We start from the raw sequence: 15773 nt of genomic DNA, 5'->3' as shown, positions 1-15773 counted from the left end.
ACTAAGTTTATTACGTACTTCCGATTCAAATATTTATTCACTTTAGTACTTCACCACGTAAATTGTAGATTAGATCTAACCTAGAAAGTATTTTTCTAATAAATTATTTGTTCAGGATGGTTATTTTCATTTATTGATTTATATATCACTCTATAACTAACACTGTGTTCCCGAATTTCAATTAAATGAGAAAAGGGAAGGAAAAAGAGGGATGGAAAAAATATGTGATGTTCCCGAGTTTCATTTAAGAAAAGACAAGGAAGGAAAATTTAAAAGAGGTGTTCCCGAGTTTCATTAAAAGAAAGAAAAGGAGGGGAGGGAAGAAAAAATGATGAGTAAAATAAAAGAATTTGTGTCTTTCTAAATTGGAAATATATGGAAGGAAAATAAGGTGAAGAGAAAGAGGTGATACCAAAAGAAAAGATAAGAAAAGAAAACTTTCTTTTCCTTGCTTTTCTTTTCATAAATGAACTCGGGAACACAGCGTAAGCAGGGCATATTCGGTTGGCATATTTGTCCCACTTAGTTAAGCAGGTTAACCGATCAACTCATTTAACTATACAGATTTAATCCGATCTTAGTCATTCGTACAAAAAAAATACAGTATCAATATTTCTTCTCATATCATCTCTCTTTTCTTAAAACAACCTAAGACCGATGTTGATATACAATTACTCGTATTGTCATTCATTTAAAACAACCTTTAAGACAAATTTAAGACAATGTGAATCCTAATAATCCTTTAGTGATTATGAAACTCGTATATTATTCGGTAACTTTTTCTTGACTTTTACTTTCTACTTAAATTTTTTTTAAGAATAATCAATAAATAGTGTTAATATTTAAAACTTCACAATATTCAAACTCTAACAAAACTAGAAAAATAAAAAAAACTGAACATGAACTATCTAAAATAGGGTAAAAGTTAAAATACAAAGGACAACAAAATGAGAAGAGTCAGAAGGAATCCAGTCCATTGATCTTAGATTTGAATGGCTGAGATTAATTTAATAAATAAAAATTGATGAAAAGGGCATTAAGGTAATAACTCATATTTGTTGACTTTCTCTCTCCACATGCAAGGCACATGCCAATTCCCCCATCATTTTAAATGTCCATAACTTTTTCATACGGCATTATTTTTTTAAAAAAAAATTCACCATAATAATAAGCGTATTTTTATCTTTAATATGAGTATCATATTGTTATATTAAAAATAAAAAAAATTAATGGTTTTTTAATTATGTTTTTTTGTTGTTCATTGTGTCATTGTGTAAATATGTTGTTTCCATTGCGTTTTACATTTAAGTCATTGTGTTATATATATTCACCATTGTGTGTTACGTTTAGGTCATTGTGTTATACGTATTCGCCATTGTGTCTTACGTTTTAAGTCATTGTTTTATACGTATTCACCATTGTGTTTTACGTTTCAAGTTATTGTGTAACATGTATTAATGGCGAAAAAAGACACAATGGTGTGCGAAAAGACACAATGGTGAAAAAAGACACAATGGTGTGCGAAAAGACACAATGACGAAAAATGACACAATGATAAGCAAAAAGACACAATGGTGTGCGAAAAGACACAATGACGAAATATGACACAATGATAAGCAAAAAGACACAATGGTGTGCGAAAAGACACAATGACATTGTGTTTTACGTTTTAAGTTATTGTGTAACATGTATTAATGGCGAAAAAAGACATAATTGTGTGCGAAAAGACACAATGACGAAAAAAGACACAATTGTGTGCGAAAAGACACAATGATAAGCGAAAAGACACAATGGTGTGTGAAAAGACACAATGACGAAAAAAGACACAATTATAAGCGAAAAGACACAATGGTGTGCGAAAAGACACAATGACGAAAAAAGACACAATTGTGTGCGAAAAGACACAATGACGAAAAAAGACACAATGATAAGCGAAAAGACACAATGGTGTGCGAAATGACACAATGACGAAAAAAGACACAATGATAAGCGAAAAAACACAATAATGTACGAAAAGACACAATGGTGTGCGAAAAAAGACACAATTAGAAGCGAAAAGACACAATGGTGTGCGAAAAGACACAATGACGAAAAAAGACACAATGATAAGCGAAAAGACACAATAGTGTGTGAAAAGACACAATGACGAAAAAAGACACAATGATAAGCGAAAAACACAATGGTGTGCGAAAAGACACAATGGTGTGCGAAAAAAGACACAATTATAAGCGAAAAGACACAATGGTGTGCGAAAAGACACAATGACGAAAAAACACAATGATAAGCGAAAAAGACACAATGGTGTGCGAAAAGACACAATGACGTGATTTTTGTTTTAAATTTTATATAACAAAAATCATACTCATATTAAAGATAAAAAAACGCTTGTTATTATGATGATTTTTTTTTAAATATCATACGAAAAAGTTTTAAACGTTCTAAAATGATAGAGGTATTAACATGTATCTTGCATGTGGAGAGAGAAAATGTGTACAATTACCTCTACCATTTTTCTTTTGGTCCCCACTTGACACATGTCAATTATTTATGATTTTTCACACTTCTTATTTTTGTTACACTTTGTAGAATAACTGACCCTCTAAAATAACTGTCTTCGGTAATAAAACGACTTATGGTATCAACCTAGTATTGAGTTAATTATTAAAAAAAAGAAAAAAAAAAACTAGTAATAAAAAAGTATAGGGAAATTCTATCAACATTATTAAATGCTCAAACTACTTTTCCCTCTTCTAAAATCCACCGCCAAGATGACGCGTGAGCAAATAAAAAAAAGTAAACAAAAGTGATGAAGTATTCACGTTACTTTCTAAAAAAGAAGCCACTTTTATTTTAACAAACACATCACCATTTCTATTTTTGTAACACTTTGATTATTCTCAAGCTAAGTAAACAAGCCTTTCTTGTTTCATAATAATCACCTTTCTTTCTCTCATCGATTCAGATGGCTTCCACATTGCTCCTAGTTGTCGTATTTGTATTCGATCTCGTTGCGTTTGCACTTGCTGTTGCAGCTGAACAAAGGAGAGCTTCTGTGAGTTGTTTTAAATTCTTTGTGTGGTTTGTTTGATCTGATGTGGGAATTGTTTGTTTCGTCGTAAAGATGATTAATTTAATGTTTCTTGAAGATTATTTGGTGTTAATTTTGCTTATTTTATGTTTATGCCGCTATTAGTTTGAAGGTTTGATGTTTAAATTCAAGATCAAAATCACTCATTAATAATATTTTTATAAATTATTAAAAGATTAGAACTAGTTAATTAATAATATTTAAGATAAGTTTATAAAATGAGAAGAGGTAGAAAAACAAAGAAAAGTAAATTAAATAAAAATAACAACAAAAGAAAGAAAATAAAATATTAAGCTAAGTGATGTTGTTTAACGCCCTTGGGAAAGGGGGCACCAAGGGCGTTAAACACCATTACACTTGAGGAGCCAAGGGGACGTTATGGGCGCTCTCGTGAGTGTGTGACAAGCAAGGGCTGATTGTATGGATATGCGTGTGGATTTAATTTTTGGGTCATTGAAAAATGAAATAGGTGATATGAGACGTCGGCCTATAACACTTAGTTTTAGTGAAAATTACACATTTCGTCCTTTGAGGGGTAGCAAAATGGTCATAAAGCATAATAACTTTTCAAAAAAACGCACTCAATATAATTTTCCAAACTAAAGGGCACGCGTCGTTACATGAATAATACAGGCAAAACTTGTAATTTACTAGAAAACTTTTTCTTTGTTTTCGATTGTACTACAGGCTCGGATTGCTCAAGATGATAATTCAAGATATTGTGTTTATGAATCTGATATAGCGACTGGGATGGGTGTGGGTGCCCTATTGTTCCTTCTTGTGAGCCAAATCCTTGTAATGGTTGCAACCCGTTGCATGTGTTGTGGACGAGCCCTTAGCCCGGGTAGTTCCAGGGTGTTAGCCGTCTTCTTATTCATTACCTGCTGGTAAGTTACATTCTTGACTTTATTCTACCAAAAAGCTTTATACTTGACTTTTATAGAATTATAGTTAAACAAGTTTATTATCATAATTTATACAATGTTATAATTGTTATTAACATTTTATTTCATTAGGGTGACATTCATCATTGCTGAGGCATGCTTGCTTGCGGGTTCAGTCAGAAATGCGTATCACACAAAGTATAGGACCGTGCTCTCGGCTAACCCTCCTTCGTGTGAGACCCTCAGGAAAGGTGTGTTTGGTGCGGGTTCTGCTTTCGTGGTTTTCACTGGTATCGTCTCCGAGCTTTATTATGTTTTCTACAATAAATCTGATGAAGGTGCCATCCCTACCAGAGATATTGGCATAAGAATGGGAGCATTTAAGTAAATCTTTCTCACAAGTTTTATAAACTTTTTAGTTTTGTTTTATGGGTGCAGATTATTTGGTTTCTTTTTGTCGTAAATTCAGTGGTTAATAATACTTGTAGATCAAAACAGAGAGTGTTAAAAGAATTAAGGAGTTTGGATTTGTGTTTTTTATACAGGTTAATTATCTTATGTTCAGTACTTCAGTTTCTGGTGTAAAGAGTAACTTACAATTACTATATACATATAAGAAAAACTTATACATGATATTCCTCATGTGTGTATGACCCATGGTACTTAACGAGTTGAAAATATTTTTATTGACGTGGTTGTGGTTGCGATCTTAACAATACTGTGATTGCGATTTACATTGATTTGATGATTATGTTAACAGAACACTTTATGCGGGAAAGGGTTGACAGTAAGTTTCGGAACAATAAGAATCATAATGGACGATAAACTTAACATCAAAAAGTGCATATGCTTGTTTCATTGTCTTCAGAAAGAACGTCATTCTAGGCGCTGTTGATGGCTCAAAGCGAGTTAAAAACTAAGTTAGCTCCTCCGATATAAGCATACATGTGTTTAATTCCACGTTTGTATTAACTAACTTTTAGCTTCAATGTTCAAACCACAGCCATGAGGCTATGATAAGCAGGAATTAAAGTCTTCCATTTGTATGCATATATACTGTGATCACATGGACGCCTGTATTTATGTAACCATAGTGTCAAAATACCGTCAGGATATTTAAAAGGATGACTCTTAATGCGATATTCGTCATTTGACATGTTTTTATAACCAAAACAGATAAATCGGTTTTAGTTCTGATGAAACTGATCAATCCAATTGTTTTAAAACGCATACATAATATGATTACTTAAAAATGCATAATCTGATTACTTCAAGAGGCATAATCGCGTTAGAAAGCAAACTCAAAAGCCCCCTAAACTAACAGATGGGGTATACAGTAGTACAGGTTTGTGCAGATCTAATGCATCTTCTTTTTCTTAAAAAATGTATCAGGTTCTCCATATCATGATCCGCACATTATGCTCGCACATCTTTTACATTCCATTAAGAAAGCGAGTTTTCTAAAACTTGAAATCCTTCTTCTTCGACTTGCTGTCTTTCTCATGCATCTTTCGCTTCCTCTTCTTTTCATTCTGCAAACATATTAATCCCAGAGTTATTCTTTCATCGTCATTTACTAGAATTTTACATTTGTTTAAATAAAATAGTAAAAATATGATATTACGCACCTCGGCAACCATGTCACTGAAATCCTCCCGTTGACTACGAAGCTTCTCTTCCTCACGTGCCTCCTCATATCTAAAAAAGGATCGTAAAAAAATATAATTAGACATTCAGTTAGTGTTGTAATGCCATTTGCAGGTTGGAGACAGTGCAACACTTACTTTGAAGGCAAGACATTATCCATGAGGTCCAACTCTTCAGGCTGTAATGACACATCGACCCGGTCTGTTTTCTGACCTCTAAGCAAATCAACCTGTCAACCACAAAGAAATTAAATTAATGCTGTTCTTTGTATGTCACATTATCATCAAAACAGATAGATATATTACTATATATCAATGAATATGCGTACCCTTTTGGCAGATGGCTTGTCTTGCGCAGCACCACCTATCACATATCTGTCGCCACAAAAGAAACACAAAATCCCGTTATATTAAGAGTTTTATTTAACAAAACAGATGAAAAAATGGTAAAGTTGAGTCCATACGTATGTGTAGTTCCCAATAAAGTTCCTGGAGCTATCTTCTCTTCTTTTTCTTCCAGCACCTATACCAATACAAGAATTAGATGAGTGAAATAAGTTAGAAGTATAAATATGACACAAAATGGAAAACCGACTCACTTGGTAAAGCGGTTTCTCGGGTTCCTTCCTCTGTTGCTTGCGAAGGTCGATCACATCAGGAGTCTCTACGCCAGTTGGAGTACTGAATAGCAGCAGTCACCAAAGTGAATGAAAATAAGTTATGTGATCACTATTGATATTTGACAATAGTTGTTTTTTTGAAAAAATTAAAAACGTTAAAAGAAAATGTGTTTTGGATCAAACCTTGAGAGACTATCAACAGATTGGATTCCATCTTCCAATTCCTCTTCCTCGTATTGGTCTTCCACTTCCTCCTCCTCTTCTTCTTCCTCCTCTTCTTCCTCAAGATCGCCCCAGTGCTTACTCTTATCAATAGGCTCTTCCTGAAGTAAATTTCACAAACAATATTATGATTTATGAGTTAGATATCACTACACAAACAATTAATACAGTTACAATATTCTTATACTGCAAGTACCTCGTAGCTGGGTGGTTCTTCTTGTTGTCCAAACACATCACCATAGACCGGGCGTCCGAACTTCAAGAAAGAAAAGATTATGTGTAAAGAGTTCAAGATAACACAAAACAGAATAGATTAAAACCAAAGACATGATTTAGTATAAACTACCTCATCAACAGGTGGCTTGCCCCAACCTCCAGGATGATAACCGAAGCTAGCACCATGTGGAATAGGAGCATTCAGACCCGGAATCTTTAAATGTGGATACGAAGGTGGAGGACCATATCTCTGCAAATTAAAGTTGTCATTCATCAGACTAAACAAAGTGAAAAGACATAAGTATCATGAAAATAAAAATAAGGCAGTCACCTGCATATTAATTAGCCATGGGGGTGGGGCACCTTCTGGCATTCCTAATGCTTCTTTTAGTTCACGAGATAAGGTACCAGGCTTCATCTCTCTAAGCTTAACCTGTGTAAACCAAAGTAAGTCCAGTTATAAACCACCTTAAAACACAGCATTTTTCATGGATAAAGATCACATCATCATCATCACCATCGTCGTACTCAGTAAAGATCACAATATGATTAAAAAAAGCATGTTACCTCAAACTCTTTTCCTTCATGATAAAGTTCACCATGTGATGTGAGTTTTGGTTTAGTTTGGTATTTGAAAAAGGCATCATGAAGTACCTGCATAATCAAGTTCAAGACTGTGTCAAAGACTAGATATAGAAATAAAATAAAAAGAAAAGTGCCAGCATAATCAAGTTCAAGATTGTGTCAAAAGACTCGGATGTAGAAACTAAAATAAAAAGAAAACACTGAAGGTGACAGCAAGCATATACTTTCCACAAACATAGTAAAATATTACAGAAGACTAAATTTAACAGACCTGGTAATCAATATCCATCTTTCCCATTTTTGGCTGCATTCTCTCGCGCTGCTTCTGTTTGAGCTTCTTATTATCCTCCTTCTCAATATAAGCCTGCAAAGAAAGTTCAAGGTGTGAAGTTTCAAGAATGTCATCAAACGGAACTCGTAAGTTAGTGGATCAAAGATATTACTCTGATGAACTACAAGACAAAAATCACAAGATCTAAGCTTACCTGTCTAATCTTCTGGATTCCTGTAGCAGCAATAAAGTCTGGAAGTTGAAAAGGAAGTTTCTCAATACCCCGCTTCCCCTGTCACACAATTTCAAAACTAGATGAGATTCATGTCAATCAGCACAGGCCACAGAGATAAATAAAACAATCCTGAAACTTGAATTATAACACTATGAACGTCTATGACACTGATAAAAGATAAAAACCAAAAGGGGCTACAGTTCGTTTGTGTAATATCTTGTATAAAAATGCCTTTGCACTTCGCAGTGCAGAATTATCTGAAATACAAAACCAAATAATCAGCATCCACATTGCACAAATGAACAGCCCTTAATATGTAGCATGCAACATCCATTATCCAAATTATTATCATTTATTTAAGTTTCACGAATCATACAAATTCCCATATCCCAACCCCCATTAACAACAAACCATTTAAAAACCATAAGTCCCGTTTAAAAAACACCTACATTTCCAGGCTCCAAGATTGTTTCAGTGGGTCCCCTGCAAGAACCACATATATACATATAAGAGAAACCTCATCAACTATTTGTTTATCACCCGACACCCCTGCAACCCTTGTTTTATGTCTAAAGCCCCGTTTAAAATTTGCAAGTATTTTCTATCATAGAAATTCAAAATATTTGGTCTCGCAATAATTGCTTAATGTTTGGTGACTCACAATAGTTGCTTAATATTTGGTGAGTCACCTGTAAAAATTTCCTTTTTTGGCACCAATGTCTTGGCACAGGAACAGTGTTGCGGTATGACTTGAGGAAAACAAGCAGTTTAGGATCAGCTGAGGTAGCATCCCAAACCTGAAACTCATGCAAAATTAATCGCTAGATCATTAAGCTGGTCACAAACAGAAGTTATCAAATGAAAGAGAAGGAAACAGAGGTAAGAGGAACACAAGAAATCACCTCAACAACATCTGGCCTTGAACTAATCTGTTTAAGTTCAGCGATCTTCATCCGGCGCTGAAGCTATACTCAAATGTGCACAAAAATAACTTAGAATACAGATATCAATAACAAGAAAAAAATGACTGAATAATGCACCCAAAAAAATAAAATATAACCTTCTTCTTTTTGTTAGAGATGCCACTTTTTTCCTTTTGTTGGTCTTCTTGTTCTTCTTCATCTGAGTCTGAACTAGCTTTCTTGTTAGATACGGCATTATCAGTAATCCCTTCACTCTTATTATTCTCCTGAATAAATATGATTAACAAAACAAGAGATGAGGTCAGGCTAATACTAAAAAAGTTGTTAAGATCTTCATGTGTGGGCGAGTGGCCCCTTTTTACCTCAGAAGCAGCAGATTCCCTATAAGTAAACTTCTCGAACACTTTCCTGAATTCCTCATCCAAGTTAAAGTCTAGTTCTGCTTGTTCAGGGATATATTCAATTTCAACTTGCTCCACAACCTACAATTACAAAAAAAATTAATAAAACCACAACAAAACTAAATAATGAGGTTCTGTGCAAGATGAATAAGCAGTAAAACACTGATCATACAGGAATCATAGATATAGACATGAAAATCAAATTGATATCAACCACTTCACATTAGCATCTAGCAAATCAACATCATGGTCACCGTTATCAAGTTATCAACCACTTCACTTTGGTATCAAGCAAATCTATATCATAGTTACCAATAGCAACAACTTTACATTGGCATTAAGCAAATCATTATCATACTTAAAACCGAGCTTGTAATCAAATTTAGTGAATACAAAGTGTACTAGCTAGTTAAGAAATCACTTTATCGGCAATGAATAGCGCCCCAACAAATGTAACTTTTGTGTGTTCTTCACCACTGAAAGAAAGCAGAACCAGCAATCAAGCAAACAACAATAGAGCTTAGACTCATGCCTCAAACAAGCTTAATATCAAGACATATGTAGTAAAACTTAGGTGCAATAGAAATGAGCGAATCAAAATAAAATCTCCACGAGTATGCTTACTGACCAATCCAACCAATAGATTCACTAAGAAAACCGAAAAAGGCATTTTCTCCTAAATTATTCCAAAACTTTCCTTTTACATTTGAGTAATGGTTACAGTAGTAATCATGTATCCAATCGAGCAAATAAACCAGAGAGTAACTATTTAGTCCATAGTCTTCATCTCTAAATTTAACTATTCTTTCGGCTTAAAAACTTTTCTAATGTATTGTTAACCCTAAAAACTTGCCTAATTTAAATATGGCAAGTGGCAACAATAAACCTTATACTTTTACCATTAATTCATCTCTATTAAATGCATAATCACCTGTGACAGTAGTTCAGTAAACCTAAGATTTAAAGAAACTAATTCAGTAATCAGGTATTCAATCGAGCGGGCGAACCAACGAGAAAGTATTTAACCCATCGTCTTCATCTCTAAATTTAACAATTCTTTTAAGCTTAAAAACATGCCTAATTTACATATGACAACAAGAGGTCAGATACCTTCTCATTACTTCATCTCTAATGAATACATAACCTAATTTTAAATGACCTGATTAACCTTCAACAATTAAAAAACTAAATAATAATATTATGAAACCCTAGGTAACAAATCAGACGAAGCAATACCTTATTTAGATCAGAGTTCTCTTTAGCGCTATCATTTCCGTCGTTACCGGCGTCCGTATCGTCACCACCGGCGGACTTGTTTTTCTTCTGTTTCCGGCGCCTGCGGCGGCGTTCAGCGTCACGCGATTTCTTCGAATTCAGATTGTTATTATTATCTATAGATTTCGAATCTGCGTTCGGATGAGAGTCCATTACGGCGTTTGAAACCTCGACTGTCATCGGAAACTAACCGGATAATGGTGGCGTGAATGCGGATTCCGGTGTACGACGGTGGAACAAATTGATTAACGGGTCTTGTTTGTAACAGATATTAATATTATTATAGATTTTAGGCCCAGTGACAGCATTTTATTGGGCCTGACTTTGGTTTACACTTTCATGCTCGTTGTTGACATTAGAGGGGAAATACTCGAATATAGAGATTTTTGTACCCGGGAATATGGTATTTAAATACCCAGTTTTAGAATACTTTGTTTAATACCTAACCCGAACGGATTCATAGGGTATGCTTTAGTGACAATATCGGATCCAAATCTATAGAGGTAGGGTACCAAAAAGACCCAAATACCCTTAAATCACCCGCTGATCAAAGGTAAACTCCTCATATGTCACATGCGGGACAAATGAATCACCCGCACGACTCAATAAAGGAAGAACAAGAGTACGTCCTAGATACTATATGCGGAAGCATCCAAGCACCCTCAGAAGTCATCCACAGGGTAGTATCCCCACGCCAAGATGACCAGAAGGCAATGTCATAAGACAGTTGTAATTAACTAATTACCTTCTATAAGATTTACCAAGATCATTTCTTGAGGAATACGTGACCCATCAGCCAATGAATAGAGGACAGCTGGCCAGGTTGTTATAACCGTGCACATGGCCAGATATATCTCGTCCTATCATAAGGAGACACGTGTCCAGGTTGTTATAACAATGCACATGGGACGTATAGCTCAACCTATCGCATGAATGCACGTGTCCAGACGGTTACGAGAGCATCTTCTAGAAAGGGACAACTGGCCCAATCACATTCTCACACCCTTCGGCTATAAATACTTCACAACCCCATGAGTTAACACATTCACTCCCCACTATCTACTTAAATTACTTAAGTATTTTCTCTCCATCAGAACTGTACTTATTCTCACAGGGTGGTTACGGGAAGCCCCCCCCCTCTTGTCCTTCCCGTAACGAGCTCACGGTGCTTGTTTTGCAGGTTTCTGTCACTGGACTTCCGGAGGTTGTGCTCATATCGTAATTGGTTGTATTTGTATCCTACCATGTGGACTCATTAGATCCATGACCCGTTAAGGGGATTGGATCAGTGTTTCTTTAGAATCCTACATGTATATTGTCAATACCCCGATTTTACAGTACCCAGTCATACCCGAACTTGATTCTAAACTCAGAATCAGGTATTAGAATAACCCGATTTGTGTACCTCTAGATGACATGAGTGATTCAGTAATAACCGAATTATAACATAATTAGGCACAAAAGGTTAACATGTACTTTTTATAAATTGTACATGCATCTTTTGTAAAAAGATTAACATATAATTTATAAAACTAACACATATTATAGATAGAGTTGATCTTCTGGTCCAATTATAAGGGGTGATACTTAAGTCTTGATATGATCTCAAGTTCAAATATTATGGGCGATGGGTTTCCTCCTTTTTGATGTCCTGGGTGAGCCAGACCTAGAGCGATAAAATTAGTATTCAAAGTGGATAATTCAAACGTTAATCAAAAAAGTTTGTGTATAGATAGATATAGATTGTTTTAAGAGAAATGAATATAATGGACAGTTTAGGTGGAGAGGTCATCTTTATGGCATTGATGAATGAAACAGGCTCATGATGAAAGGCCCAATCTATTAGTCTATTGCCTTGTTGACAAAGATCCCTACCCTAGGTCGGTAACGATGGTGACCAAACTTCCTATATTTAGTGGCTGCATTAATTTGCATTGAAGCTTAACAACTTACATTAGTGACATGCAAGTTTAACAAATTACAGTTAAAGACTGGAAACTTGTCAACTCACAAAAACTCTATGATCATAAACTCACAAAGTTAAACCTTATAATAGTATGAAAATTTAATAAAAATTCCGTTACATTTGTTTTACCAAATTTTGTACTTGACTGAACAATTGATTCATTTAGTGTATTGGATCTTAAATGGTTTTTTTCAATTAATTTTAGTTACGACAAACTTTTTTTACCAGGAATATGTATTTATATGTACAAGGATATATTAATTTTTAGTAAATACATACAATATAAGTAAAATATGGCTAAAGAACATTTTTCTTTCTATTTAATTCAATGTGGTAATAAGAGTTTTACCTTTTTAAATGTATATTTTGTTTTTAAATTTAATTTACCATCCATATTCAGACTACTACGATATGTTTTCATGATTTTTCAAACATAATACATTTCTCTAAAACTTTTATCATCTATTAGTTTTCAGTTTTTGGGCAAATTGGTGTAAGTTTGCCTAATGTAGTGTGGCTCCTTCGTGTTCGGTGAAGAGGTCATGCTATTCTGTTATAGTTGGTTGTTGTTGAATGGAATTTTCATTTCAAAGAAGAAAATATAAAATAACTTTACCTTCATACATATTTTCAACTTCTTAAACTCATCAAATCTACTGTCATGCTTTTATACATAGTTTAAACCAAAATATCAGTTTTATTTACAAGACTAGAACTTATAAAAATAAAAGGTAATCATGTTTAAATGACTCATTAATTTTCAATATATTCTATCAATTCATGTTTCCTACAATTATTACTTATTATTATAAAAAGAGAGAATTAGAAAAATCGTTTTGAGAAAATGTTGAAAATGACTACTGTATTATCTAGTCAAATTTTGATAAGGAAAAATATAGGAGCCAAAAATGTGCATTTACTTACCTAAAGTCCTAAATCTGAGGAAATGAAATAAACAAAAGACCAAAGTTGTAATATAGAGACCAACAAGATTTCGGTAGAATTTAAAGGAAGGTTTTTATTTTCCATTAAGATGACCGTTCCTTGTTTGTTGAAATAAAGAGAAACCTCGGACAGTTGCATCAATGGCGTTCATGTCGTTCATATCATTCTTTGGTCGTGTTCTCTTCGTCTCCTTTGTTTTTTCTGCTTGGCAAGAGTAAGTTTGTATCATACATGCACTTGAGATCTCATTGTATCGGTTATAATATTATAAGTACATTAGTTAGTTCAGTTTTCTAGTTTTGGATCTTAAGATTATTGTTGATATATACATAGGGTTTCTAAGTTTAATTTTGGCCTTTAAGTATATACTTTGCTTGTGTTCAGTTTATACGTATGTAACGTATGATATAACTGGCATGATTACCAAAAGGTCCAAAACCATATATATTCGTGCTTTTTTTATTTTTTATTTGTTCTTGGATATTAGAAAATTCTACTTTTTATATTTCTAATGTATTTCTAATTTTTTTGGGTAATAAATTTATATATAATCTAGGACAGGACTCTCTATTCTGGTTACAGATTCCTTGCTATTTTGGTAGTTTGCTATTCTATGTATTGCTAAGTGTCTTTGCATGTAGGATGTATGTTTACTCTGCTTACCTGTATGTAGCTTTATGAGCCGGGGGTCTCTCTGGAAGCAGTCTCTCTATTCTCACGGATAGAGGAAAGACTTGCCTACATCCCACCCTCCCCTGACCCTACCGATAGCGTGCTATGCGGTGGGATATATAGGGCTTGATTGATTGATTGATTGATTGATATATAATCTAGGACAGTTAGAAATGTAGTTGGGAATCCTATTGAGTAGTTTTTAACAAACTAACGGGTATGGAGTGTAGGTTTAACGAATTTGGCTTTGATGGTGGACAAGCAACAAAAACCCTTGAACGTAAGTTCACTAAGTTCACAAAACATATCACGACACTTACCGGCTTCAAACTACCAGAATTTGAGGTAAAAAAACATGTTTTCCTTGTTATTTTGATCTAATTTGTGTTTTTTATTTTTTTATCACGGACCCCGCTTAACAAAAATCTTGATAATACAGATAAACCTTCTGGTTATTGCATCTATAATCTTGAAGGTTGTTGGGAGCCTTATTTTCATATTTGGTAGCAGATTTGGTGCATTTTTCCTGGTTAGTTACACGTTTATGTTTGTATTTAATAAACGAACGAAACACAAGAAAGAAAAAAACTGTTCATTTGGTTAAACGGATGAACATGAACACCTGTCTAGTTCGTTCATTTATGTTCGTGAACCTTCGTTTATTTAAATTCATTTATGTTTGTTAGTTTACGTTTGTTTAAGCTTGTTCATTTAGATTTGTTAATATATTCATTTAAATTTTTTTGCCCATTACCACTAAGTTTAGGTTTAATTACTTTTTAGGCCTACTTTTAACTGGTTTAGTACCGTTATGTTCGCTCATCTATGTTCAATTATGTTCGTTTGTTTACATTCATGGGACATTCTTTTATACTTTTAAACATGTTAATTTTAAATGAAAGAACACGAACAAGAAAACCTCGTTCATTTTATTGTTCTTGCATGAACGTGCTCTGTTCGTGTTTGATCAGTAGCGTTACCGAAACGTAATATAGAACTCAAATCAAAAGTGACTTAAAATATCAAATGCTAAGTACAACTCTTAACAATTGTGTATTTCTTTAATAATTTAAGTTTCTAACAATTTCAAAATATTATGTATCATAATGTTTCAAAATACTACAAACCATTTGTTTCAGATTCTGCACCAGCTGATTGCTACTCCCATATTATATGATTTCTATAACTATGACATGGAGAAGAAAGCATTCACACAACTTTTTATCAAATTTACACAGGTTATAACTATACATCTTTTCTTTAAATATTATTATTATTATTATTATTATTATTATTATTATTATTATTATTATTTTTCTTTAAATTGTGGATTTTGTAGAATTTGGCTCTGTTGGGGGGACTAGTGATTTTCATTGGGATGAAGACCTCTACACAAAGACAAAGGAGATATGTGAATGTGAACAGAATGGGTCCTTACAAGTTTAAGGAATTATGAAAGGGATTACATCTGTTCAGGAGATGATTTATTGATGGTGGTTTGCAAAATTGTATTTTGCTTCAGATTTAATCTGTTAAAGTTAAATGCAGGTTTGATTTTATATGCATTTTGATATTATTGGTTGGTTTAAGATAATTGTTGCAAGAACAAACTAGGGAAATCATTTTAATTGCATTAGATTTTAACTCAAGTAATGCTGCTTTTATTCCTTTGGTAAAATTTCATATTTTGTAGGTTGATTTGGGCCACCCAACTTACTTGTCAAGGCCCATGGGTGGCACTAGATGACTAGAATCCACTTACGATGTTTTGTCTTTTTCTTTTTTCTCTTTTAAGAATTAGAAGAAAGCCTTGAATATGGTAGC

General features: G+C 33.8%; 3 protein-coding genes across 3 annotated transcripts; 2 read left to right on the top strand and 1 right to left on the bottom strand.

The window, feature by feature from the left end:
• The first annotated feature begins 2863 nt into the window (after window positions 1-2863).
• LOC143557502 (uncharacterized) lies at window positions 2864-4466 on the top strand. Its single transcript, XM_077046563.1, has 3 exons — window positions 2864-3052; window positions 3776-3975; window positions 4105-4466. The coding sequence occupies exons 1-3, from the start codon at window positions 2963-2965 to the stop codon at window positions 4358-4360; spliced, it is 546 nt and encodes a 181-aa protein (XP_076902678.1). The 5' UTR covers window positions 2864-2962; the 3' UTR covers window positions 4361-4466.
• Window positions 4467-5352: 886 nt separating this feature from the next.
• Window positions 5353-10594, bottom strand: LOC143557503 (uncharacterized). Its single transcript, XM_077046564.1, has 18 exons — window positions 10328-10594; window positions 9053-9172; window positions 8828-8956; window positions 8670-8732; window positions 8457-8564; window positions 7747-7824; window positions 7533-7625; window positions 7244-7330; window positions 7008-7109; window positions 6807-6926; window positions 6657-6716; window positions 6422-6561; window positions 6218-6299; window positions 6083-6141; window positions 5948-5993; window positions 5757-5848; window positions 5601-5670; window positions 5353-5504 (listed from the first exon to the last, which is right to left on the bottom strand). The coding sequence occupies exons 1-18, from the start codon at window positions 10544-10546 to the stop codon at window positions 5433-5435; spliced, it is 1740 nt and encodes a 579-aa protein (XP_076902679.1). The 5' UTR covers window positions 10547-10594; the 3' UTR covers window positions 5353-5432.
• A 2832-nt stretch (window positions 10595-13426) lies between these two features.
• On the top strand, window positions 13427-15405 carry LOC143557501 (uncharacterized). Its single transcript, XM_077046562.1, has 5 exons — window positions 13427-13491; window positions 14180-14294; window positions 14389-14478; window positions 15089-15187; window positions 15289-15405. The coding sequence occupies exons 1-5, from the start codon at window positions 13427-13429 to the stop codon at window positions 15403-15405; spliced, it is 486 nt and encodes a 161-aa protein (XP_076902677.1).
• The last annotated feature ends 368 nt before the right edge of the window (window positions 15406-15773 follow it).

Source organism: Bidens hawaiensis, unplaced genomic scaffold (assembly GCF_021521415.1).
Source record: "Bidens hawaiensis isolate Kalapana, Puna unplaced genomic scaffold, B.hawaiensis_p1.1 tig00018982_1, whole genome shotgun sequence".
In the NCBI taxonomy this organism is placed as follows: domain Eukaryota; kingdom Viridiplantae; phylum Streptophyta; class Magnoliopsida; order Asterales; family Asteraceae; genus Bidens; species Bidens hawaiensis.
Note: the sequence above shows the minus strand (reverse complement) of the source record. Positions and strands in the feature narration are given on the sequence as shown.